This window comes from Nothoprocta perdicaria, unplaced genomic scaffold, assembly GCF_003342845.1.
Source record: "Nothoprocta perdicaria isolate Ctin4 unplaced genomic scaffold, notPer1 scaffold_70, whole genome shotgun sequence".
Lineage (NCBI taxonomy): Eukaryota > Metazoa > Chordata > Aves > Tinamiformes > Tinamidae > Nothoprocta > Nothoprocta perdicaria.
The window spans coordinates 12,652-39,065 of NW_020455977.1; the positions used below are offsets into that span (position 1 = coordinate 12,652).

Below are 26,414 nucleotides of genomic sequence, written 5' to 3' on the forward strand. Positions count from 1 at the left end.
GGGTAAGAATTGGTCATCACTGTGCAGAGCAGCCAAACCAATGAGGAAAAGACAGTCAACAAGAGCATAGAAATCTCTGTGCTTAAGAGAGAGAGGACAGTAGCATCAAAATTAAAATAAGTTGTTTTAGGAAATAAGGAAATAAATAACCATCCTTTAGGACAAACCATATTCTCATCTTGAGTAGTATTGAGTATATTGATATTTGAGTATATCAAAATTTTACACAAATCAGATTGTGTTAGAAATCTGGGTCACATGCAATTAAATTATGCTATCATTGTCACTGCTGATAAAATAAGCCAGACAGCAGTTCAAAACTTCCCATTTTAAAGTGTTCTCTAAAATATTTTGGCACAAACATAATTAGTTCAATGCACTGAGACCATTTTTTCCTCCTCATGCACAAAAATTTTGTGAGGAAGCAAGGACCTGGAACAAACAGTATAATTTGGCATGTCTTCTACTTGGCTTATAGCTATCTATGAAATGTCTAAGATAATTCTGAAATGTTAGCAGGAGAGAAACAGTGGCTAGCATCTCTTTTACTGTTAAGCAGCCTTCTAAAAGGTTTCAAGTCAAAATAAAAAAATACATTTGTCTTCATAGGGGCATATCATTACAGTTTCAAAATTAACATTTTAACATTCTGGAGTGAAGATGAAGAAAGAACTGCACTTGTTTGATACAAACATGTTTTTGAAAATATGTTTTTTAAGAGGTTATTCTGCAACCTCTCTGTGCCTCTCTCTACTCTGGTCTCAGAACAGGTAACTAGAAGGTATGTGTTTTTTTTTCTTCCCTCAATGCAGCACCTCAGAGTTTTGGGCTTTGATTTGTAAAAAACAGTAAGGAAGCTGGGTAGAATAATTCTAACAACCTCCCAGTCTTGGTCCAGTATAACTACAGCAATTCATTTCAGAACACAGACTTCATGCTAACAAGCACCTTTAAATAGCAAATTCTTCCTAATTTTTGTACTTTACCACCTCCCTTATATTAATTGAAGAGCTGATGTACACCAAGTATGGCTCTGGGTCTTGCTGCATCCTCTTCTGACCAATATGCCTCTAAGAGGAAAAATACAGAAATCTGACCAAGTCAGTACTTAATACACCAAGCACCTAGCACATAAGTAATGTGTCAGAAACAGCTAGTTAGCACAGCTAATAGGCAGCAGTCAGATGTGCTAAATGCAGCCTAACCTTACACTTCTATCAAGGAAGCTAATCATACCTGCCACAACTTTTGAAATGTCAACACCTTAATCACCTTAGACTAAACATTTAAGATAGAGTTCTGCATTTCAGCAACTTCTGCATTTCTGTTCTTGTTGTGTGCAGCGTGTATTTTTTCTAACTACCTTTCTTGTCCCTGCGTGCCCTCTACACGCTCCTCAAGTAAAACATTTCTTTGTGTGAAACACACACGCACACAAAAAGGAAAAGAAATAGGTCAGAATCACCTACAAGAAGCAAAGATGCTGCACTTTTTTTTTTAAAGCTAGTTTCTATCAAGAGTTAGCTGGAACTGTACTCAATCTATTAAACAGTAAAAAGGTTATGTAAGCACCTCAAAATGCTGCCAAGTGTTTCTTCTTGAGATCGTTGTTCAGTATTTTGATTAGATACGTACACTACTGTGCCAGGAAAGAATGGTTGATCTCAATAATAATGTATTTAGATTAATGGCAAAGGTCTAAGTTTACAAAAAAAAAATCCAGAATCAGAAAAAGTGCACTGAAAAATGCCTACTTATTTAGCAATAGAATTGCAGGGATTATATCTACATCAGACTTAAAATACCACTCCCCTCCAAGTAACAGATTCATGTAGCAAAAATACAAGGTGGCAAAGGAAGATAGTTTTGTCAAATATATTCTCTACTTGCCTATTTTTTAATCTGATGGATATAAACCAATGATTTACTCAGTAGTCATTGCTGTTTGAGCAGAAATACTTCGAGGTTACCATTCTACAAGCCAAATCTTGTTAAGTTTTACATTACAGCATCACAGACTCAGCATAACTTGTTATTTAAGTCTTCCTTGATGAATAGATATTAATTAAAAAGCTTAATGGCATCTTTCCACTTCTTTCAAGAATAGTTTTTCTAAGTGACTTACTGCATACTGAGCATTTATTATAGCTGATATGAAAAAATACATCTAAAAATGTATAAAGCCTATAAAATGACCAAACCGGCCTTTACTTTGACAATTTCTCTTGCTCATTCCCCATTCATGTGGAGCTCTTTTACAAGACAGAATCCTTTCTGGAAAGTCTCTGAGACGGTATTGAAGAGTTCTTCATAAAAAGAAAAAAGAAATAACTCTTAAAAGTTTTTGATCTTAATAGTCAAATCATAATTTTCTTGAGACAAAAGAGAATACAGACATCCTGCAACAGTCAAAGATGGATTAAACCCATAAATAAATTATATAGCTGATTATTGTACAGCTGATACCAGATACTGCCAAAAGGGCACCCGCCTGCTAAACCCAGGAACCTGCAGGTCAGACAGGGAATTCCAGCCTGCCTACAGAGAGATAAAATGGGGATTCTGTATTAATGTACTAGGGCAGACTCAGAGACGAGACTAACGGGATGTTTCATGAGACTGTTGCATGCTTCTCTAGCCAATGCAGTCCTCAGGGGTGAAGAGGGCCCTTGCTTTTACCAAGTGTCCTGAGCTCAGCTGGATGCAAAGTCCTCCTTCATCAAAGACAGACTCCCACCTGATTAAAGCCAGGCTGCAGAAGTCCAGGCAGGGAATCCCAACCCACCTGCAGAAATATGAATCACTGAATTAATGGACGGTCTTACGTTACCTACAAACTACCATCTGGGTGAGAAGAGCCTAGAGGCAGGTTGCGATGGCTCTTGGTAACAGAAGATGGCTACAGCAGGATTTGGCATGAATATTAACAGTACTGAAGGTTTCAAAGGTAGAAAATAAGGAGATGATACAATAAATTCTAAGCATAGGTCAGAGGAGTGAGAATCAAGTGAGAAAGGCAAAAACGTGGAGCCAGGGCCTACTGGTGAAGCTGAAAACACTACTTTCTAGAAAGACAGGGAACAGAATAAAAAGGGAAGAGACAAATATCCAACACAGACATAGTCTTTTTCAAAATAAAAGGTACAAGGCCATTGGTTTGACAGAAGTCTGTGGATGACAACCCCAAAGATGCAATACTGACTCACTGGTACGTGAAGAACAGTAGACATAAAAAGGTCTCTTCTCCAGCTTTCTCTGAAGTAGTAAACTTGGCAAAGCAAGACGAGGATCTTAAGAAACTGGTACATTTGGAGATTCAACTAAGAGCAACATCCCTAAAATCATAATCTTAGTTCTGTCAGTTTGCGGGGGCTTGCGTCCATCAAAAACCAGACTGCCCAAACAGCAAGTCCATGTGCTAGAGAGCAGGCACTTACCTGCTTCAGCTATGTCACCTTGTGAACAGGTAACAGAACATCCTGTGCGGACAGAGAGAATAAGCACAGCAGTACACAGGTGTCTTTAGTGGTTTACAGATTCACAGAATATTTAAGGTTGGAAGGGACCTCTACAGATCATCTAGCCCAACCTTCCTGCTCAAGCAGGCACACCTAGAGCATGTGGCACAGGGTGGCATCCAGGCGGGTTTTGAAGACCTCCAGAGTAGGAGACTCCACAACCTCCCTGGGCAGCCTGTTCCACTGCTCTGTCACCCTAACAGTAAAGAAGTTGCTCCTCACCTGGAGACGGAACTTCTTGTGYTTCAGCTTGTGGCCATTACCCCTCGTCCTATCGCTGGCCACCAGTGAGAACAGCTTGTCCCCTTCCTCCCTGCATTCTCCCTTCCTGAACTTATACATATTAATCATATCCCCTCTGAGCCGGCTCTTCTCCAGAGAAAACAGGCCCAGCTCACTCAGCCTCTCTTCATACGAGAGATGTTCCATTCCCTTAATCATCCTGGTTGCCCTTCTCTGGACTCTCTCGAGAAGCTCCACGTCCCTCCTATACTGGGGTGCCCAGAACTGAACACAGTACTCCAGGTGCGGCCTCACCAGAGCTGAGTAGAGGGGCAGAATCACCTCCCTTGACCTGCTGGCAACACTCCTCCTGATGCAGGCCAGGATCCCATTGGCCTTCTTGGCCACGAGGGCACACTGCTCACTCATGGTTAACTTAGTGTCAACCAGGACTCCCAGGTCCCTCTCCATGGAGGTGCTTTCCAGCAGGTCGACCCCTAATCTGTACTGTTTCCTTACTTCTTTGGGAATGGAATGAGACAGATTCTAAATTCCTATGGAACAGGAACTTTTCCAAATTTGGGAAGCGGAGGGGGGTTTAAATCCGGCAGTTTAATGCCCAGAGTCTGAGGTTCAGGATGGCTGAACTAAGCAGCTTGGGACAACAAAAGGACATCCTTTTAAAGATGATTTTTAAAATTCATTTCTTGGGGAATGAGGAAGCTATTTCCAGTATAAGGCATGTTCTTTTCCTACTATACAGAATATTTGTGCACACTATCCAAGTAGAATAGTTGTTGCCTAGACTGTTACTAACAATCTCCTTTACAGTGAATTTCCCAAAACTGCTCCCTTTAACTGAACCTGTTACATCTACAGCAATGTTAGTACAGATGGAAGCGATACAGAAGAAAAATATTACACTATTTTGTTCTACAAAGGTACAAAAAGCCCATAAAAATGCATTTCTGTCACTGGCTATGCATGATTAGATGCACAAATATTGGTATAGGAACTACACATGTAGAAACGAACACCAAGTGATAGATTTCCAAACAAAATGCTAAAGAACAGGTTTGTCCTGTCCTTGTTAAAGGATGGAAAAAGCTTTTGGAAGGTTCATTCTCAGCGGTAAAGCAGCAGCTATTTAACAGAAGCAGGTTTCTGAAGCATCTTAACAGCTCTCACTGGTGACTTGTTACATCTTACCACTGGTCCCCGCAGGTCCCGTACCCTGACAGGCAGAATGAAAAGCCTCTCTAACGGGGCCACTGGCTGTCAGAAGCCACCAGCTGGCCTGCCAGGGCTTCGCAACCGCAGGGGCCAGCTGACAGCCTGGGTGTTGCTGACCATGCTGAGCAACGTGCCACCCAGCTGCTGTGTGGTCACGTCCATCTGGAGATCTCCAGCCAGACAAATCTCCGGGCCTGTCAGATCTCTTCAGCAGGCCTTGTTATGCAAATTCAATTACTCAAGTGTGCCCTATTACTGCTGGCTAACTGCTCCTAGAACCAATCTCACACTGACAGTCAGCTCACATTTTTACCCACCAAAAGTACCTCATTTATTCTTGCTCGGCTACTCCCTTGTATCATTAAGGCGGAACAGACAAAGTCCACAGTAGTGTAACCTCTCTGCAGTGGGCTACTATTCCTTGCAAAGAGCTTGGACAGAAATTAATTTAAAAACATACAGCATCTAATCAAACGTGATCTTATCAAAGCCACACTTGCTACATAATTTACTATTAGAAATAGTAAATCATAAATCATAAAACTTTTGACAGAATTCTGCATCATCGGACAACTTTTGTAAAAACAAACCTGGCGCAGAATATCCAGGAAAGCTGGGAATTGTGTTTCAGACTTTAGCCTTAGCAAGGGGATGTAGGTTACGAAAAGCAAGATTTCCTCTTGTATCTAGCACACCAGTATTTAGATTTGCTCAGTTAGCAGGATGGCTGTAACAGCAATCACTAACTTCTTCCACATACTTATTTATTGACCCTAATTTAAAAGCAGTCTGAGCTATTGGTAGAGATATGAGAGAGTTTATTTAAAGAATTCATCAGGTAAGTACAATATTAGAAGACAATTAGTGAATATTTACAAAGAAAGAGTTAAATAAGCATTTCACTGTTGATTCAGTATGTCAGTAAAAGTTTTCATCCAAAATACTGCTCTGAAATTGGGTGATTTCATTTTGCAAAATAATTCAAAATCTGACATGCAAAGTTTTAGGAGATAAAACATGGTCAAATAGAAGAAACTAGTTTGAGTATCTGTATCTAGCATAAAAGTGGATTCTAAAGTATTTGTGTCTCTCAAACTACTATAAAGCAAAGGAAATATTGTTATGGGGGAGTTGTAAACCAGATAATGCAAATATGTATAAAGCTACAGCACAGTTATTTAGCTTGATCAATATTCACTGTGGTTTACAGTATGTGATGGCAAGTACTTTAACTAATTGAGGTAACAGGGCAAATGACAACAAATCAAGCCAAGTCTCTTCAACCTCATCATCTCCCTCCTCATAGAAATGAAGTTGTCTAAGCGTTGATTCTTTTTCTCAGTTCCTTTCTAAATTGGGTTTGGGGCTTGAAGAGAAAAGGATTTGTGAGGAAATTTACTTGAAAAACTTAACATTTTCATTCAGAAGCTCTTGTCCTAAATGGGACTGCTAAGCAAATCAATAAAAAGGAATGTGTTGGAAGAGTGCAGGGAAAATCTCTTAAGATAGGATCAGAAGATGTTGAGTTGATTAATGCCTAGGAACCTGAGCTGTTGTGAAGGAAGATATGAGTCAAGCTTTGGGAAAAGTTGGAAAACTGGCAAAGCACACCATGTTGGCAGAATGCTTGGCATGGGAAGATGGGAAGAAAGACGTATGTGGGAGAGGCATTGCTGTGTGAAGTCTTGAAAGGTGAGAATATATGATGCAGAGATCAGAACTGAAGAAAGGCATTCCAGGAAAACATTTACAGCCAAGGGCATGAAATGAAGATATTAGGTGAAAGATGTTAGCTGGGAGACAAACGATCACGAGGCCAGGGAGAAGTTAAAAGTGCAATAGTCAAGGCCTGAGATAACTGGGTCATGGAACAAGGTCGTATCAATAGCATGGTAAGGTTTTAAAACAAATAAAAGTGAAACATCAGCAAGACTTAAAACATACTGAGCTTCTCGGGGGGAAAAAAAAACAGAAACAAAAGTCAAATATGACTGTGGGGCTGGAGTGTGCTTTGAGAGGTGTGGAAGACAGCTGACTAAATCTACAGAATAGCAAAAGCTTTCTAAATCTGTAAAATGGGGTCAGGAGACGGATATTTTTGACAAACACAGCAAAAGATAAATGAAGAAAATAAGTCTGATGTGTAGGTACCTCAGAAAATGGATGCTGAATTCAGAACGGAACAGTTAAGAAACAGAAAAAGTCATTTCGAAAAAGTCTCATGTTTATGCTTCAAAGGTACCTGAAGTTAAATTTCCACACAGTTTAAAAGCAAGGTAACTTAAGGAATAACTTAACATGCTTTCTGAATGATCCTCACAAATGATTTAAAGAAGACAAAAGAAGACAGAAAGATTACTAGTCTCAAAGAAAATGATTTTTTGTTGTTGTTGTTGATGATGATTTGAGCAGGGGGAAAGCGGGCAAAATAGAGAAAGAGAAGTAGAATAGAAATGCACATCATTGGCACATCTGGTTTTGATTTAGGAGCATTGCTTTTGAAGAAGCTTTTAGAGCCTTGCTCCTAATGAAGCTGAATATATTGTTGTGAAATCTAACTGATTTAACTCCTCATCCCATCTTCAAGGACAGACTGAAACAAGAAAGCTTTTTTATTTCTTTTTAAATGAGCGACCAGGGTAGTCTGAGAGGACAGGTTTCATTCTATCTAGACATACACATATGCATACTTTTTATCTACGAAGAACACAAGACCCCTATTCAGGGATAAATTAGCAGTCTGGGAAAATTCTGTTTCATTGAAGTCATCCTGAATGACACCTTCCAAAGGAAACAACATGGACAGCTCTAATGATATTACCCCCAGGCTGTTACAGCCTAACAAAACCCAAACCAATTCAGCCTTACCACAAACTTTCCGTAGCAACAATGCAAATATTATTGGTGTCAGGCTTGGTCTATCTTTCTCTGCCTTCTATAATGTCTATGTGACATTAATGCAGATCATTATAAGACTAAAGAAGTTAAAAAAAAAAAAGTCTACATCTAATTAGCCAGCAAAACATGAACAGAAAATCCAAAGACTGATATTTCAACATAATTGAGCAAACCTAATGTCACCACTTGGCCACATGAGAAGTACTCTCAAGACAACAGGATTGCACCACTTTGTGCACGCAGTACTGAACCACCCCAAATATATCAAAAAGTAATTTGAATTTCTGTATTCTTTACTCACACAGTATGGGTTCAGCTTACTGGCCAAACTGATAGCCAACTCTTAACTGGTTTTCAGCGTCTTGCTTCAGAAAGGGGGTAACTCTCACCAGCAGATTGGATGCAACGAGGCTGGAAGAAAAGGCTGCTTTTTTTTTTTCTTTTTTTTGGCTCTTTCTTCCCAATTTCTTGTTCTCTACCTGAATAAGAACTGAACCACATAGATACTTCTAGACCAAGTGATAAAAGCACTGTGGCTTTGCTTTCATCAAGAATGTTGGGTAAGTCACCAAATCACTGAACAGTTGAGGTTGGAATGGACCTCTGGAGATCACCTGGTGCAATCGCCCCCTCTCAAGCGGCTCAGCTGTCCAGGACCATGTCCAGTCTGTGTTTCTCCCAGTCATCAAGTCTGGTCTGGGGAATTCTCAGGACAAGTCATGTTCCTGGATTATATACAATTCTGCATTGATATTTCATGTGAGACAGAAATTTTAAAGCTGAAACTGTTCAGTATTCACATTAAATGGTTCACAGTCTCCACCAAGAATACCAGAGTCAAGAATAGTCATGGATTTTTATTTATCTGTTTTTTTTCTAAACTGACAATCTGTATTTCTACATGAGAGCAACATGAAAATGATTTATTCTTAACTTCTTTCACTTCCTAGGAGTCTTAGGTTGTGAAATCCAGAGATGTACATCTGTGTATTGTGTTTAATCACGCTGTAGGTGTTCCTGGTATATGTATTGATTTAATCATTTAATTTAATCCTAACAAGCTTCTGCCCGAAGTGATAATTTATGTCATTACTTCAATTCCACAGTTTAACCCTGCACTACATTATGAAAAGAAAAAAACTCCTTTTACTTATCTAATTTTAAAAGGGAAGCTAATATTATTTTCCATTTCAATCCAATGTTTCAAATGTTTCAAATTCCTTTTCAAGAGTCTACCCCATTTTACCTGCATCCTTGTGAAAGTAGTACAACCAGAACATGGTAGCTATAAAGATGGTGGGGCACATCACTCCTATACTGGAATTACATTTTAATATTATTTTTCAGATAATTTCAGTGTTTCTTTTACACTCTAACATTTATTTGTTTTGCATCCTGCTTCATATTAAACAGAAACTTTCATTAATTAGCATGCAAGGATAAATAGAGTAGCCTAAAAAAAACTTAAGTGCATCCAGTTAATTTAAAATCATCAAGCAATAAAAAGTTAATCAAGTGTTTTTTTTCTCATGATTTTATCAACACTCAGCTGCATCATACTCCACGCTACTTGATCATGTATCTTTATTTACTACCTTACAATTTATTTGAATGTCTCTATCATCATATCCTGAAAAAGCGAAGCATGGAATGTATCTCGATCTTTTCTACTCTCCAGCCACCACAATAATGTTGAAGGCTTCAAAGAAGATACATTTCTTTCAGATAGTCTGTTCATAACATGGGGATGAGATGGGGAGGGTGCTCTACCTCCCATAGTATGTGTAGATTCAGTGGCAGTGGTCAGTGAAAAGTAAAGAAGGAAAAGGAAGAATACACCTATCAGCAACAATACCTGCCTATTTACATAAGTATTTTACTATATATATACATCTACATACAAACAGACATATTTACATATACACACACACATTTTATTATTATAGAGTGTTGAAACCCCTCTTTGTAAGTCCTTCCTTTAAGGAAGGTGAGATTAATAGTGGAGCCTGTAAGGTTATTTTTCAGCAATTTTCAAGTTCTCTGAAAAGTGAAGTGGTCAAGTCAGAAATATAATCAAGTCAGAAGCAGAAGGATGCCTATGACAAGTGTTCACCTTCTAAAGATACTATGACAAGTAATTTATTCCCAAACAGATGGGAACATTTATTTCCATACAGCAAGCTTCTATCCAGCTCAAACTAGAAAACACAAATATAGGTTATCTGCATTGTATTAAAGAATGTGATCTAACCAAAAGAATGAAAGGCAAAGACTTGCCAACATTTCATATAACTTGCCAAAAGATGAGCTACAGAAACGAAAAAAAAAAATGTATTTTACAAACATAGGCAAGGATTTTGCCTAAACAGGCACCTTTCCAGTGCTGGTAATGATCAAACCCTCTTTAGATAGTGCAGTTAATGTAACAAAACCCAGGACTCCTTCCAAAACATGTATAAATTTCTAATACGAAAAAAATATTGCTTTCTCCTTATCATTAAGTGCAAATCAAGGAAAAAAGACTTTTTCAGCATACATTTCTCTATAAAACTCAACTTTTCCCATCCATTCTTCCTACATAAAATGAGCATCTAAAAAAACTAAATCACAGAGGTAGAAGAACATTTACTACATGAACATCTCTGCAGGTTGTTTTGTGATATAGACTGTATTAGCATTATCTACTTAATAAAAATGAACTCTGTTGATGCAGATTTGCCTGACAAAATTGAGAACATTGCTGTCCTCACCCTGAATTTCCAGTTGTATAATTTTGACATGCAATAATACACCATTTCTACTGCTTTTTATAAGGGAGCCTGGGAAAAAAAGTATACACACAAGTTCACTCAGAGTTTCAGGTTCTTTCAACTCTGCCAATCAATTTTACATTTAAATATTACGAAGAACGGATAATAAAGTAATAATCAAAAAAAATCACAGATTGTTTTCTAATTTTTAACTTTGTGTTACTGTTACTAAAATTCCCCATTGAGAATGTCTACAGCACAGCAAGTACTGTAGATCAAATAAACAAGCCAACTATAAAATGAACTGAGGCAGGTAACAGAACCACTGTAACATAAAACTCCTGCTCCCTTTTACAGCTAACTCAGTTATTTCTATATTACAGCTGACTCTGACATGTAAACACAACTTCAGACTATTACCAATAATATAATCCACCTATGATGTTTCTCGTGAAATATCCTGCAATTGCCTTGAGAAAAATCGTAATTCCAATCAAAACACAAAACACCCAAATTCAGGAGATATGAAAGCATTCTTAGGTTCAACCAAGACTCACTGTTACCTTTATGAAAATAAAAGGACAAATGATACTTCACTTGGTCATCTGGCTGATGGGAACCATCATTACATCTGTTCCATTTCGGCCACGTTATAATGTGATAGATACTCAGTTAGCTCCGGCCAAGTCATAAGTCACAAAAAATTAATGAATGAGGAAACAAATATCAGGAATAAAACAGGACAGCAAACTACAGAGATGGCTTTACACAGATACACAAATAGAGACTTGACGATGAAAAGTGCAGAGACACAAAGGCAAAAGCAGGCCCACGGAGAGCAAGGAGACAGATTTACACGACAAGATGTTCTTCTTGCCTGGGAGAACCACTTTTCCTTGAAACATTTCACTGAAGGAAGTTAAGATGAAGCCATATGGCCACCTGGTCAGGGCAGGTAGGAATGGGCTGGCAGAGGGCTATCATTAAAAAGGTCAAGAGGCAGATACAATTAAACCATCAAAGCAATAGCTAGAACTCAGATAAGATAACACAGTAGAAGAAAAAAAAAGAAGAGTGGAGCAGAGAATTTAATCTTGTGGAATTACAGGGCAGGAAAGTTTTAGTCACAATTTTCAGTCATTCTTCATACAGAAAGTTCCCTTGCAGTCCCCTGAATGGCTTCTTCACGACTTGCCTATCACATATTACGACCTGTTTTTCTACTCTGGCTGCTTCCACTGTGCAGCAGCGTCGCTGCAGGCCGCTGCAGCAGTTTCCAAGCAGTATGAAGTCCTACAGCAGGCTCATCTTAGCTTCAAAGCAGGAAGCATCTTATTAAATTTATTGCCACTTAATACATTCCCTTTTGAAGTCCTGCTGAACATGCAGACTGCGGGTCATAGATTTGGGACAGAAGTAGTACACGCAAACCAGGTGCCTGTCTCCTGCAATTCCTCCCCAAACCTCTCTCTCTATTGGAATAGCCCCACAGGAGCAGTGGTCCCATATCACCAAATTTCACCAGAAACACCACATCTTCCCTGTCTTCTCCTGTCACTCACTTCTCCTGTTTATGCTGCTCAAGTATCTGTTGTAGTTCTGTTACCTGAGGGTTATACTCAGCTTCTCACTGAGTCCCCACGGCTACACTGGATGCTCCAGCAGTTGCAGCAAGTGCAAGACGGCAACAATCTCTTGAGAAAACTGCTCTCCTGCACTCCCACACTCCAGGCTTTGGAGATCGCAATGTTTTTGTTTTATCTAATTGCTAAGGTCCTCTCTTCCTTGATAGCAAGATTCCAAAATCTGATTTCACTCACATTTAATGCTTAGAAGTTAATAATGCTGATCTTGGTGATAAAGTTGAGACAATGACAGAAAGGGAAACAACAGGAATATTTCTATAATTATCTCCATAGCTACCATAGCAGTGTGTAGATGAATTTCAGTAGAATCACTTTAGTTCTTCTAGTAAAACGCATGAGCTAGAGCAAGCCGGGTGCTTGTGCTCCAGTCAGTGCAGAAATCCAGCTAAACCTCAGGCATGTCAGCTAACCCAGGGATGTTCCCTTCCATTGATAAATATGGCCTCCAACAAATACTGTCTACATGCACCAAGAGCAGATGTATTTATGCAAGGTATGAAAGTTTCATGGAAGTTCCTCCAAGATTACAGATTACAGTCCTATGAAATTAAAGAATAGAAAGTCCATTTCTAGAATACCATAAGGTCAAAGATGCAATGTCAATAAATTACTTGCCTCTGGAAAGCCTCTAAGACAGCATTTTTGCTTTATCCACTATCTTCCAACAGTCAAAAAGGCCTTCAACAGTAGTTACTCAGTATTTCCACATTATATGGGCAGCACGGCAAGTCTCCTCCTTTGAATATCGTGTATAATAAGGTGGAAAGCACTACCAAATAATAGCATCTGATCTCATTACACTTGCTGCCAGACTCCAAAAAAAATAAAAAAAAAAAACCTCAAAAACAATAAACAAAAAAAAAAGTAAACTAGATTTCTAGGGAGAGATAGCATAGCATATTTCTTAATATCCTCATGTCAAGAGGGTTACTCAAGTATCCCCTCAACATATGTAAAAATGTGGTCACAGTGCCATAAATCCAGTATGTGGGAAGTGTTGGTACTAATTACTGGTATAGAACCTTGACATTAGATATTGCAAAAATGAAGCATCAACTAGACTAGCTCTTTGACAGCAAAGAGATAATTATTAGGCTTCTAGTCTCTTGGAATTCCCAAGACTTATTAGGGCGAGCACACAGCAAAACAGCTCGCAGGAGTGGAGAAGGCCTTTTCACTGTGATAACATGACCCACCTCTAAGAAAAGAATTGTACATGAGCAAACAACATACCACCACTTAACCATTTTGTCTTTTTTTTTTTTTTTATAGATGCCCTAATTGCATCATTTTCACAGAAGCATCTGAGGAGGTGACTGACTAAATGTGTCATCAGTGTCTTCCAGGCTGCAGGCTTAGGAAAAGAACCATATACTGTGTATTTACTTTCTGTTAGCATTTGTCACTATCTCTCTATCCAAACACATGCCACAAAATTTGTGAGTGAATCCACACAGTGAAAATCACACGCTTGCAGAAATTGTGGGATTGTGCATTGACTCATCTTCTAGATCCCAAGCACAACCTGACACATAATGCCTACTTAGAAGTCTACTTAAAAAATTCAGCTACATGTATCTTTGGATCACTGGCACTGCTTAATACATTAAGATCAATCTTGAACTATTACATTCAAACTGTAACAATCAAAACTATTACAATAAAATTCCAACAGGACATACAAGGCACAGTATTATTCAAACAAGGCACAGAAACATTAAGCCTGCCACATCTCAAAAATATCAGGACCAACTAGAATAGCATACCTAGGAAGGGTTTCCATTCTTTCATACACTTCTTTTTTCTACCATTTTGAGGTCTGACTCCAGGACCTGTATCTGAGCCCTCCACAATTCTCACATAACTTTTCCAGGAGGCCTTTGCAGCACTGGATTTGTTCACATAGTCAGTTGGTAAAATCTCTATCCTTGAAGGCACTGAAGACTTGGCAAGACAAAGCCACGGTCTACGCTATCCAACTTTGGCTTCTTCAAAGCGCAGGAAGGTGCACTAGATGACAACCTGAACTCCCTTTCAATACGTACTTATCTGAAAATGAGACACCAGAACGGCACACAGCTATTTCCTTCCCAAGGAGTCATGGAGAACATAACAGATTTCAGAACAGCCTGGCCTGAGATTTTGCCAACGAGACGTGTGCAATGGCTTTCTCGTTTTGCAGTTTTCTTAGGTTGCCTGTGCCCAAGTTTAGGCTTTAAGTCTTTGAGGAAATTGTATTTTTCATCCAATAGGTTTATGGTTTTTCTACTGGCCAAAACAAGCAACATTAACCAAACCATTCCTTTATTGCACAATATATCCATTCAAATCAACTCCTTCTACAAAAACAAGACATAAAAGTTCCTTATTCTTCCTTCAGAGAAAGAGACATTGACTTCTGTTTTTTTTTTTTTTTTTTTTTTTTTTTTTTTTTTTTGCGGAGTTGCTTACAGTAGGTGTTGGTTTATATGTCTGTGAGGTTTCCTGTTATTTTTCTTTTTCGCAGTTTTTTTTTTTTTTTTTAATCAGTATAGACGTCTTGGACAAGCCAGCACCCAACAACTGCTATTTAACACAGCCATTTAACTCCAGATGCTTAGTCTATTCTCTTTCCTGGTTCCATCTAGCAACTCTGGTTCTTTCCTATAGATGTGGATGACACTTCAGCTTTTTCTTGGGTGCACCACAGTCTGCTGAAAGGACTGCAGTACTCCCCCCTACACCCTCATCACAATTTTCTAAACAAACACTCCAGAGTCCACCTTTTCATGAGAACTGCAGGCTTCAGCAACTGCCTCAAAGAAGTGAAGCAAAGCAGTACCTCCAGCATGCAGTTCTTGCCCTTAAAAAAAAAAAAATCCCCCAAGCCCTTTCAAGCATCTCATCCTCAGCCTAAGCATTTTTTTATGAGAAAACTGCCCCCTAGGCTAAGTCAGAACTTTTAGGTCAGTTAGGCTGACCTTGCTCATCCTCGCCTTGTGACTTCTTTTCTTCAGAGAAATGCTCTTCCTCTGGAACAGTCTCCACCACCTTACTTCTCTTATTACTTTTACTGGAGAGCACCTAGCCTTCCATACACTTTTTTTTTCCCCACAAAATATTGTTCATATCCTCAGAATGTAACAGCAGTGTTGTTTAAAATGTCTTGCTGCTAGAAAAAGAAAAAAAAATTGCTCAGTAGTTCAGTGCTTACAGCTCTCAGCTGCAACCTTCTAGCTGCCTGACACACACACAACTCGGCTAAAGCTCCTGTTCTTCACTTGCTCTCAAAGTACACAGGTTACTTCCATCACGAAGCAACCCAAGTGAGTGCATCATTCCGAAGAAAAAGGGTCAAGTCTTAAAGTCTAATACAATAAAAAAATGTAGCTTCTACAAAAACGTGGTTATATTCCCAGAAGATAAAATCTGTGCTATGCTGAAATTTTATTCAAAACCAGCACACTGCTATTAAGTTTCTTACAGTCCAAAACTTAGTTTTTTGCTTTCATTTCTAACTAAAATTCCTATCAAATCTATTCTATTAAAGAAAGTGTTGACCATATACTGAGCACAGAAACACTCCTCATCCTAAATACTGCCTGTAACAAAGAACTATTAAAAAAAAAGTCAGTTTAGCATAATAAAAGTTGCAAATAATTTTTTATAGTCTCTTTTTCCTTTCTCAGTTATATTATTTATTCTATTAGAATTTCCTATGGTGCCATATGTGTGCATCTATGTATATGTAAATATACACACACACACACGTATACATCCACCTTTATGGCACTGAGAGTTTGTAATATTTTTAGAAAAAGATATAAAAATTATTACAGAGTGCTCTATCTGGTGAGATACTGCAGTATAGTAATTTTTGACCATTAAAAGGTTTTACATGGATATAAAATTTGAGATCATAACGTGAGCTACTGACAAACTAAAAGGTATTGACTCCTTTCTATCGGAGGTTTACTGTTGCAGCAAAAATTAATTCACTGGATAATCATTAATGTAACAGAAATAATTCAGAGAAAAGAAGAAATGTATCTCCTACAATTACTGCCAGTTTATGACTTCAGTACATATCTGGGGGAAGGCTGACTGCAGTAAACATATCAGATAATATATTATTACCCAGTAATACACACACTCAACCACCTCACTGCCATTATAAAGTGGTTATTTTAGGTTCATGTTGTTGTAAGGAAATTTTACACTTTTTGTTGCTCATTTTATTGGGTCATTTCTCATATATAAGGTAGGGCATTTTAAGATAAGGGAAAAGAACAAGGACTTAAATGTATATATGTACATACTTTAGTATGTTTCCTAGGACCACAAAATACTGTCCATTGGTGAGACTTTTAAACATCTTATGTAAACTATTTCTTGCTTGAAATACTATTTCTGAAGCCAATATTTAAAATAAAAAAATCAAATACAAACATGCAATTATGTACTTGAAATGCAACTGAAGTTGACAAATCTTCAGTCACTGATAGCACCTTATTATTTGTTTTAAGAAAAACTCTTTTTAAGTTATGTTGTTAACAAGCAGAAAGTCAAAAATGTCATGTTATTAAAAATAAAATCGTCTGTCTCTTGCTCCAGTCAATATTTTAAAAATCATTTTAATAGAGCACTACTTTGAAGGAGACCTCAAAATGAGTTGATAAAACAGAGAAAATATGTTCTCCCACAGCTTTCCTTCCCTCTTGCTTGTCAAATGAAGACCTCCATAAGAAAACTAGGAAAAATTAGAATTTTATATTCAAGTTGTTTTTTATTCTGCTGACCATCCTTCCTTCACTTTCCAACATTCCTGCCTACTTCTGTTTTACTAACACTCACTTCATCACAGCATATTCTTTTTTTCTGTATTTCTACTTTCTCTCATCCTCCTACACAGAGGATATTTCTGGTTTTGCACTGTAAGGAAAAAGTTAGCAATAGAGGTAGGGCAGGTTGCTAACATATAGCATATCATTCTGTAATACCATTCATTTCTTTCCTTGCCTTCCGTGTTTTGCGAGAGACTTCATCTAAACATTTTCACTATCAAGGAAAAATAACCCATTCCAGTTAAAAAAAAAAAAAAAAAAAGTGTCAGGTATTGAAAATTTATTATAGTGTCCTGGAAGGAAGATGTTCTGCAATTTCTCTGCAGTTTTTCTAGTTAGGTGCAGCCCTGAACAAAGGTACAGGAAAGTGTAACTACAGGAGAAAGTCTTTTGAAATGAGTAACAGGACTGACCTTTGAAAAGTGACTACACTCCTTTCAGATGCTGCTTCTACCTGTTTTCACTCCTGCTCCTTTATCTAATACATGCCAGCTGTGAATTCTACTTCTAAAGAGGATTCTGCATTTTCTTTTTTGCTGTTACCTGGGGCTTCTGAAGTTTTACGCTATAATCACTCCTTGCTTGCATATTTTACCTTTAATTTAGCACATTATGATCCTCTGCTCCCTCAAAATCATCAAACGAATAGTCTTGGGCATTTACTTTAAAAACTTGAGGGTACTTGCTATAGGGACAGTTTTAATTTCTTCCTCTACATTTAGTTCCGAGCCAAGTGTCAGCTGGCGTTGAAACCAAAAGTTAGAAGTTCCAAATATTACCGTTAATGTGTTATCTTTATTTTGCCACTAATTATAATTATTATAATTATTATAATTATAATTATTATAATTATCATAGTTATAATTTTGAAAAACAAAACAAACAACAAGATATTGTTTTAGTAGCAAGATCCCAGCACAGCTCCTATAAATCTAAGTCTTCACCAGTATGCCAAAACCCTTTTTTTATTTACATTCATTTTTTTCATTACATTCATTTTTTTCATTTACAGTCATTTCTGTACTTGTTGAATATTGATTTTAGTAAAAATATTACTAGGAAGTGTAACTGCAAAAAAAACTTATACACAGTTATATCCTTTATATACTTGTATCTTCAAAAAATCTTCAGACAATAAAGTAGCCATTTTTTTCAAATTTCCTAAATACCATATGCCACATATTTAAGTATTTCCATTTTTACTGTCCCACGCCAAAAACATTTACAAACAGAAGGAAAAAAAAATCAGAGGTGTCTATATAGGAAATAACTCTTGTAAAGTTTAGAGCAGTAAGTATACAATACTATAAAGTCCTGCCGCATTAAAATGGCTGTAGCTGTAAGTGATTACAGTAATTAAACATTCTCATTATACCCTTTTATTGAATTTTCTATTCTGAAAATGTATTTCTAAAACCACTTTTAAAATGTGCAAAACACTATACGACATGAGCATGGTTTTCATACAATTTGCATACACACATATTATTCAAATTAAAACGGCAAAGAGAACTCTGTCTTCTGTATTCTTTATAAAAGACATTTATTAGATCGTCCTTCCCTCCTCTCCTATGCCCCAATTTTTATGTAGCTAGCTCACCCAATGCATCAGGTCTTAAATGTGTGCAAGTTATGCTCTTTTTCCTTTTAATCCAGACCTTCCTGTTTCTCACCTTTGTGCTGTGGTTCCCAGTCCAGCTCTCATTACCACTGGTATCATTCTGAGCTCAACTGCTAGACACTGAAGCAGAACTGCCTTACGATTAGGGTCTCTTAGCAAAGCGCTCTACCTTGCAGAGATCCTTTTCTCAGCAACCATTATTTTTAATGAGGCCAGTTTACTTTTGGAATCTTGGCAAAAACCAGTCATTTACTCCAGTCCTAAAGCAACGACTGCAGAACGGGAAAATATAAAGATTACATGCAATGTAAAATCTGCATGTGCAAAAGTGTGATGTGCTGGGAAAGGCGCTTGTCAAACTCTAACGTTTGTTAATGAAAAGGGCAGTTTGACTCCAAACCAGCCTACTGTATTAGATTTGATAGAACAAGTGTTAACTAAATGTCGTGCTTAAAAGCTTTGATGAGAAAATCTAACACATTAAACCAAGAAATAGTTCAAGGACAGCAGGAGGCAATTCCAGAACACAGGCACAATCTATAAAGGCAAACTACCACAGCTTTTTGATGTTAAGTAACTAGCAATATCAGTGTACAACAAAGCTTGAAGGCAGACTGTTGTATCAAGTTTAAAAGTTTAATATCCCGGGTCAAAAGCCTCAATTACAAGTATTCTACTACTACTTTTCTTAGTGAAGGCTGTTTTAAGTATGACTCGCTTAAAACATTACCTAAATTACCACACGGGCTTTTTCCTCTTCCCTCAGAAGGTATTTTCGGTATTTTGGTTATGCTGCATCTCAGACACCCAGACAAGGGCAAAATGTAGACGTTTGTACTTCAGCAAGGTGGGAGGTCAGAGACATTTACTTTGAAAACATATACATTTCTTAGAATGGGCTATGCACATTAAACAGCCTAAGGAAAAGGGCAGTGGCACAGGACGGGCGGCGCTTAGTAAAACTGCAGATGAAGCACCACAGTAGCACTTTAGATTCACCCAGATAGGCTGAAAGCATAGAAAGCACACATTCAAAAAACATAAAATAGGGAAAAATGCCTCCTTACTCAACAAACAGATCTGCTAAAATTTTCAATATGTTTAACTATTACATTTTCAATATATTTAACTGTGTTAAATTTGTTATGCTATTGTTATTTGTTATTTGATATTTTGTTATTTATTTATTATATGACACACTCCTACTTATTTAAAAATTTACTTAAATGGCAAAAGATGATTTTATAGTTATTTTTAATGGGCATGTGCTTTCTTTTGTCCATTTATACAAAGACAATGGTGTGCACTGATAAATGGAGAAGCAGGAAATATATGTTTTTAAGAAAAGAGGAAGGAAAAAAGAATCACCATTGTACTTTTCAACTTCACTTTGAATACAAGATGACTTTGCACTTGATATGAGAAACTATATGGATTTTTCTCCATGTTCTTCTATGCCTACTCCAAGTTTTTTAAGACAATATTTTGAACTTCAAAGTGGGTGAACCTAGGCTTACTAATAAAGTTAAATTGGAATTAAGTTTTAACGTAATTCTATTGTCACCACCTTACCAAAGCAAAAACATTACTTGAAAATACCCCAACATGGCAATTTTAACAGTACTTTTCATTGTAAAAAAAAATCTAGAATTAAAATCCTTTTGTTTTCTGGACATATTAATTATCATGATCAGATATTCCAAGTTACGCCTGAAAAGCTGGAGAAATTTCATGGGGTGGGGAAAACAAGATCTTCTGCAAAAATCTTTGCAAATCCCTCACCTATTTTAGGCAGACTGGGCTGCAATGCCACCTGGTGGCTTAGAAAAAATAACAGGACTCTGAAGAGTGCTTAATGGCTTGGAAAATACGCAATATTCTATAAAAATACCAAACATGGCAACAATGTTTAAGTTAATCAATTGCATCTCTTAGTCCACAAATCTCTTTTTTACTGTTGCTTTCAGTGTGCAGTATTATGGTTAAGTTTTAAAGTTCACACCCCGAGATCTAACTTTGCCAAGGATTTTTTAATTGTTTTAAATCATGCAAGTTGAACTTGCAGCTCAGTGTGTTGCAGTGTACACAGCTGTATATGGACTGTGAGTCTATCTTGCAGACTGAAAAGCTGAATTTTCTTCTGTTTGAGGAAAAATCAAATGCATCAAAAGTCTAAAAGGAAGGTTACTGAAATGCTTTGTAAAATTACACTGTATAATTAATTCCATAGTAAGAATGTTTTTATGGTGTGTGTTGGTGACCTTTTATTACCATCAAGTTCACAATGCTGGTGGGCTGCCTTTTAATCCCTCCGCAGACAAAGGCCCTAAATAAACACAGATCCCTTCCTGGGAAAAAGTCCTCTCTGGTTAAATGGTAAGGAAATGAGTAAATCATTAGTAATCTTTAAAGCCAAAGCTATAAACTCAAGTTACCTTAAGTTAAAATGAAAGTGTCCTGCAAGAGTTTCAAAGTTCTGTCACAGATAGAAATCTCCAGCTCTTGACTCCAGACTAGGCGCCAGCTGATAAACAAACAATTTAAGTCAAGAGCTGGAGAATTCCCAACTTTTTCATTTAATGGCTTTGGCCAAGAGTATTTATTGCCTCCAGTTTTATTCTCACTTAGCTCTAAGAGGAAATTTAAACTCATCATTATCTTAAAGTCCCATATGGGCCACAGTCAGCTCACCTGATAGAGCTCCTTTTACTCTGCATTAGTTCTAGTCCGCACTAGAAGTGATGTAATAGTGTAAACTAATTAAACGTAGTTTTAGGCTGACTTTTTAACAGGCTAAATAAATTTTGTTCAATATGGTTTATATTCCCACTTGGGGCAGTAACGACTCCAAAAAGTTTAACTTTACAGTTTCCAGCCCGAACTACTAGCAGTTTGCCCCATAAAGGACAATTGAAACAAACAAACAAAGCCCCTGAACAAGAGCATCCAACTGTTAAAAGCAACTGCTCTGAAAACCCTTTGCCATAAAGTGATCCATTAGCACCAAAAGGTACACGAAACTGTGAAGAAGCAGACTGTGCAGCAATTCTGATATTTCAGACAAATGCTGCTACCATTTAAATTTTCTATTCCGTACCTGTTCTGCATTCGGAATGAAAATAAGCAGAGCTGTAGAGCTGTAAATTAAATATTAACCAAGTATTCCTGATCAAGCCAACATGCTGAATGTGGAGAACAAGCCCAAGTACTTTATCCTAACTCAAAAGGAAGACAAGTTACCCTGTGCTTCAGTAGCACTTCCCTCCTCCTCCATTCTGAGCACACATACACAGCAGTTCAGAGTACTTTAATGTAAATCCAAATGCTGGTTTCACCTCAGGGATTTTTAAATCCAACATGACTTAAAATCAGCAGTTGTCATCTCATCTCTAAAAAATGCCATCTCCCTCTAAAACATATACAAGCCCCAGGTATCAATATTTTAGCATTTTTTTACTTAAGGAATCAGCTTCACATGCGTGAGAGGCAGAGAAGGGGAGAGGGTGAGAGAAACTCTGCCCACCGCTCCGAAAGGGTTAAGAGAAGTCCAACTTGAAACCAGAAGGTTGTATTCCCCTCCCACCCAACCCCCTCCTCTCAAAATACTTTCCTAACCTGACTTGGCTGAAAAAGCCAATTAATTGCTCCAGTGTCTGCCAAGACTTCTTATTCCTTCAAAAATGTGGATAGTGGGTTTGAGACAGTTGGCTGTTCCAAACCCAGGTAACACTCCTAAATGTGGAAAGAATGAAGGAACATGAATCATGATTAGTATTTTAAATGGATTTATAACGAAACAGGCAGATATCTTAAAGCTACTATATTTTCCGTATCTATTATTTAACAGAAAAAGCTGGTATCTAGATGTCTTTGCAGTTCCAGAAAGCTTGTGGAAGCAGTGCAAATCACATCAAAATAATGTGGTACTAGTTATTTCTGTCTTTATTAGAAACCGATAATCTAGACAATTTAAAGCACAGACAGAAACACACACACACTGACCAGGTTACGACAGACAAGAAGTTTTCTGAACACCTCTAGAAGCAGCTCAAGCCATCGCCATCCCTACAGCAACTAGTCACTTTAGGTCAAGCGAAGGTCATTGCAAGGCAAAGAAAAGAAACTCTTATGACAGTTGTCTGCCAAGTGTTTGGCTTAGCATTGAGCAGAGAACTGCAATTAAATTCTTATTTACTGTTCTATGAGAATAAGAGGCCTAAAAGATACTACAGTACTGGGGAAAATGGGAAAAAGCCCATAAACTCAATCTGTAACATCCCTGCTACAATAAGAAATTCAGGTTGGGTAAGCTGCATATTGATTCCAGCTAGAGATAAATTCTTTGCTTGTATAAAAAGAAAGTAAAACATTCAAATATTAATAGTTAAAAACCAAAATATTATACTTTATACTGAGAAAAAAATGATCCGTTTCCATAAACAGGTGAAAATCAACACAGGAAAATAAAATCAGCAACTAATTTTTGAGCCTCTTTACCTCTTCCTATCCATTTTCAGTTTGTTCGGTTTTGTATGTCTTTTAAGGAAAATAAAGCTGAGCTGACTAATGTCTTCAGCCTTACTTTCCCCCTCCCCACCTTTGATTTCAACGCAGCTTGTTTAAGTATATAAAAATAATGGAACTCCATCTCATCATAGTAAGAGCTTATTCACATTAAAGATTAAATCTGTTGCCTTTCCCAAGAGCTGTCTTATTAGGGAGGCAAATTAATTAAGGGCTGCAGAAATGAGCTTCTGTGGTCTATGCCATCTAAGTTATCTTACCCTCAGACTTATCTGCTCAGTTTGCTCTGGCAAGCTCAGAACAAGCCACGTGACTTCAGCTGCAACAACCCATGCAGGCGAACAGCACAAGGCAGACAACTCTTCCCCAGGAAAGGTGTCAAAGTCAAAATAGCCACATACTCAAATAACAAAGTTAAGGACAAAGTCCAGTGTTTTCAGCAACCTACAGAAGTATTAAAAATAGTAAAAATGCTACAGTAAAGTTACACACTAATAAACGAAACACTCCTGTTAGCTCCCTCTGCAACTGCACTCTATGCCAGGTACTTACAGAGAAGCACCTTGCAGCTAATGAACCTTCTCCACCTCTCCTTCCCCACAGATTCCTGTATGTTTTGCCATTAGAAACCCAAGGCAACAACTGCAATTTAGAAAATGTGTTTTATTCATCAGCCGGTGTGGAAGATGCTCAAGTTGTTACAGAAGCTAGTGATAAAGACTGGAGAAGGCCCATTCCCAGCTGATACCTCATTAGAAGCAGCAGTGCACGAACTGCAGGGGCTGGGGAAACACGGGCAGTCCTTCTGCTTCAGTAAGGGGGTTAAGAAATGAGGGACATCATAAAAATGAGTCAGCTGCCGTGCTGACACGAATACAGTGGTAATTAAAACATGCAAAGTCTAAATACATAAATCTGCTTCACGATCATGTTTGTAGGAGGCACTGCTTCGAAAACAACCCTAATATATTGTGACTTAATACCATCTCCTTTCTATTAAAGCCAGAAAGCAGTAGAAATCATTTTGATATGCTAAATTTCAACAAAATTAGATACTGAAAATAGAGAATAATATATCCTTGAACATAAAGTGACACTGAATAACAAAACTTCTATGTTTACTTCAGGCAGAGTAAACCTGAAGAGTATTTCAGAATAATTTATAAAGTTAGATACATATGATCCCCACGTTGCTGGTCAGCTTCAAAAACAACAAGGCCACTCAGGCTCTTTTGGGAACAATATTCTACTATGTTCGTGCAACATTTGAAAAATATAAACTTAACACTTCGGGAAAGGTCCAGCCAAATCCTACCTATATTGCCAGCTCTGCAGAGGTTTTTGAAACCCTTCAGCTTCTACAGAAAAAAAGCCTGTTACAGACCCCTACAGACCCTACCAGCCACTGATGGTACCCTCTTGTACTGAGATGACATTCCCATCGAACAGACGCACTTAAGTAGGTATTAAAATGCTTTATGTTGAATTGGAGCTGTATAGATATGGTATATTATGAGCTAATGAGTAGCTACTTCTCAAGATAATACATTGCCTGCATATAATTTACATTTCTCCATCCTCAGCAATAAAGGGATATCAGTGAGAATGGTATTAAAATTAGATATGGGATAGTGATGGGCTAATTTAATCAAGTTTCCTGTGATCCTGGCTATTTCTGAAAACTTCTTCTTGAGTCCAGAACTGCAAAGAATGTGCTTATATTTATTAAAGTTTTAGCTCTCAGTGCCATGTAAATTCTTATGTCAACAAGTTAAAATAAATAAATAAATAGATAGATTAACATGTGTTGTCTTTATTCATGAGCTAAGAAAAATATGCAAGAGAGGAAACTTTCAATTGCTTCAATGCACCCAGAGCTCTGCAGCCCAATAATCTATCGAGAACCACCTCCACAGTTAAACTTGTTCTCTTCTCCCTCTCTTGGCAATAATGAAAGACAAAATACAACACAACAGATTTAATAAATTATTTGTCTGATCACTAAGCTACTCTACAAATCTGCGAACTACGCAAAAACAGAAGATACCAAAATGTTAAGCACACAGTAAGTGGTCAAACAATTTAGTCTCTCCCCATTTTGCTTTCCATCTAATAGCTTTTCTTTTAAATAACTCACCAGCAATGAGAAGGTAAAAAAAAAAGGTGTTGAATTTTACTGCTTCTTCACAAGTGCAATTAAAGAACTGGCTCAGAAACTTACCTGCTCTTTTCAGCTGTATTATCTGGCCTAATAAAACCTTTTTAAACACAACTTCCTTTCTTCATATCCTTAATCCACCATGTAAAATTACATTGCTATCGTGTTACCAAGATTGGTACTCAAATATTATATATTGGTACTATTTGTGTGGCAAGAACATAATCAGCACAATAATTCAGTACTATCGTAAGAATTTATGACTAAAAAGAGGTAATTCTTTGCGGGCTGACATTCAGGAGTAAAGGAAAACTGCATCACCCGCCACTTTTGACTGAGAAGATTATGGTACCCAAGTAGCAATTTACACATAACCCATAAGAAATGGACTTCCTCAGTTGCACTGGCCACTTATAGGGCTTTCTACAGGACATCCACTATATATTTTTGTGCCTACTTCTTAAAAACTTCCACTAGCAGAAGGCAGGACATGGCAGAAGGCAGGTTGCTGCTTCCTAGCAGGATCTCACTGGGTCAGAAAGGCTCGATGGGCAGATGAATGGCACGTATGTGTTGAGAGCGACTTGAAAAAACAAAGTTTTGGTAACTTCAACACGTCCAAGGAAGGGTTAAGTGCCTTCAAAATAAAATAAAAAGCACCATTTTCCTTTCATTATGCAGCCCGACTAAAAAGCTTCTGAAACCAAAATTAAATACTACGTTCCCATCCACTCCCCGCCATACACACTCTAAAATAAATAATGGCCAAACTGATTTAAATGAAATTCTGTAAAAGAATTTGTGCTTGGATGAAAATGGCACATTTGAGCCTGAAGCAAAAGTAAAACCGCCAAGTTATAAACTTCTCAAAGGGAAGGTTTATAATGGAAATGCCAACAGACCCTTAACTATAGTGGAGCTGTTAGGTGCCAACATATAAATAATTTTAGTTTTTGTGGTCACCTTTCCATAAATTAGATACAGTGCAAGTGGAAACAGTAGGGTTCTGATTCCGTAAACA

At 37.6% G+C, this 26,414-nt stretch overlaps 1 protein-coding gene across 1 annotated transcript in view; it reads right to left on the bottom strand.

Annotated features, from left to right (window-relative positions):
- Positions 1 to 2,741: 2,741 nt before the first annotated feature.
- LOC112957221 (3-hydroxyisobutyrate dehydrogenase, mitochondrial-like) overlaps positions 2,742 to 26,414 on the bottom strand; it is a 39,308-nt gene continuing 15,635 nt past the window's right edge. The window contains exon 4 of the mRNA XM_026050822.1: positions 2,742 to 2,785. Within this exon, the coding sequence (XP_025906607.1) occupies positions 2,742 to 2,785 (44 nt within the window). The remainder of the gene's footprint in view (positions 2,786 to 26,414) is intronic.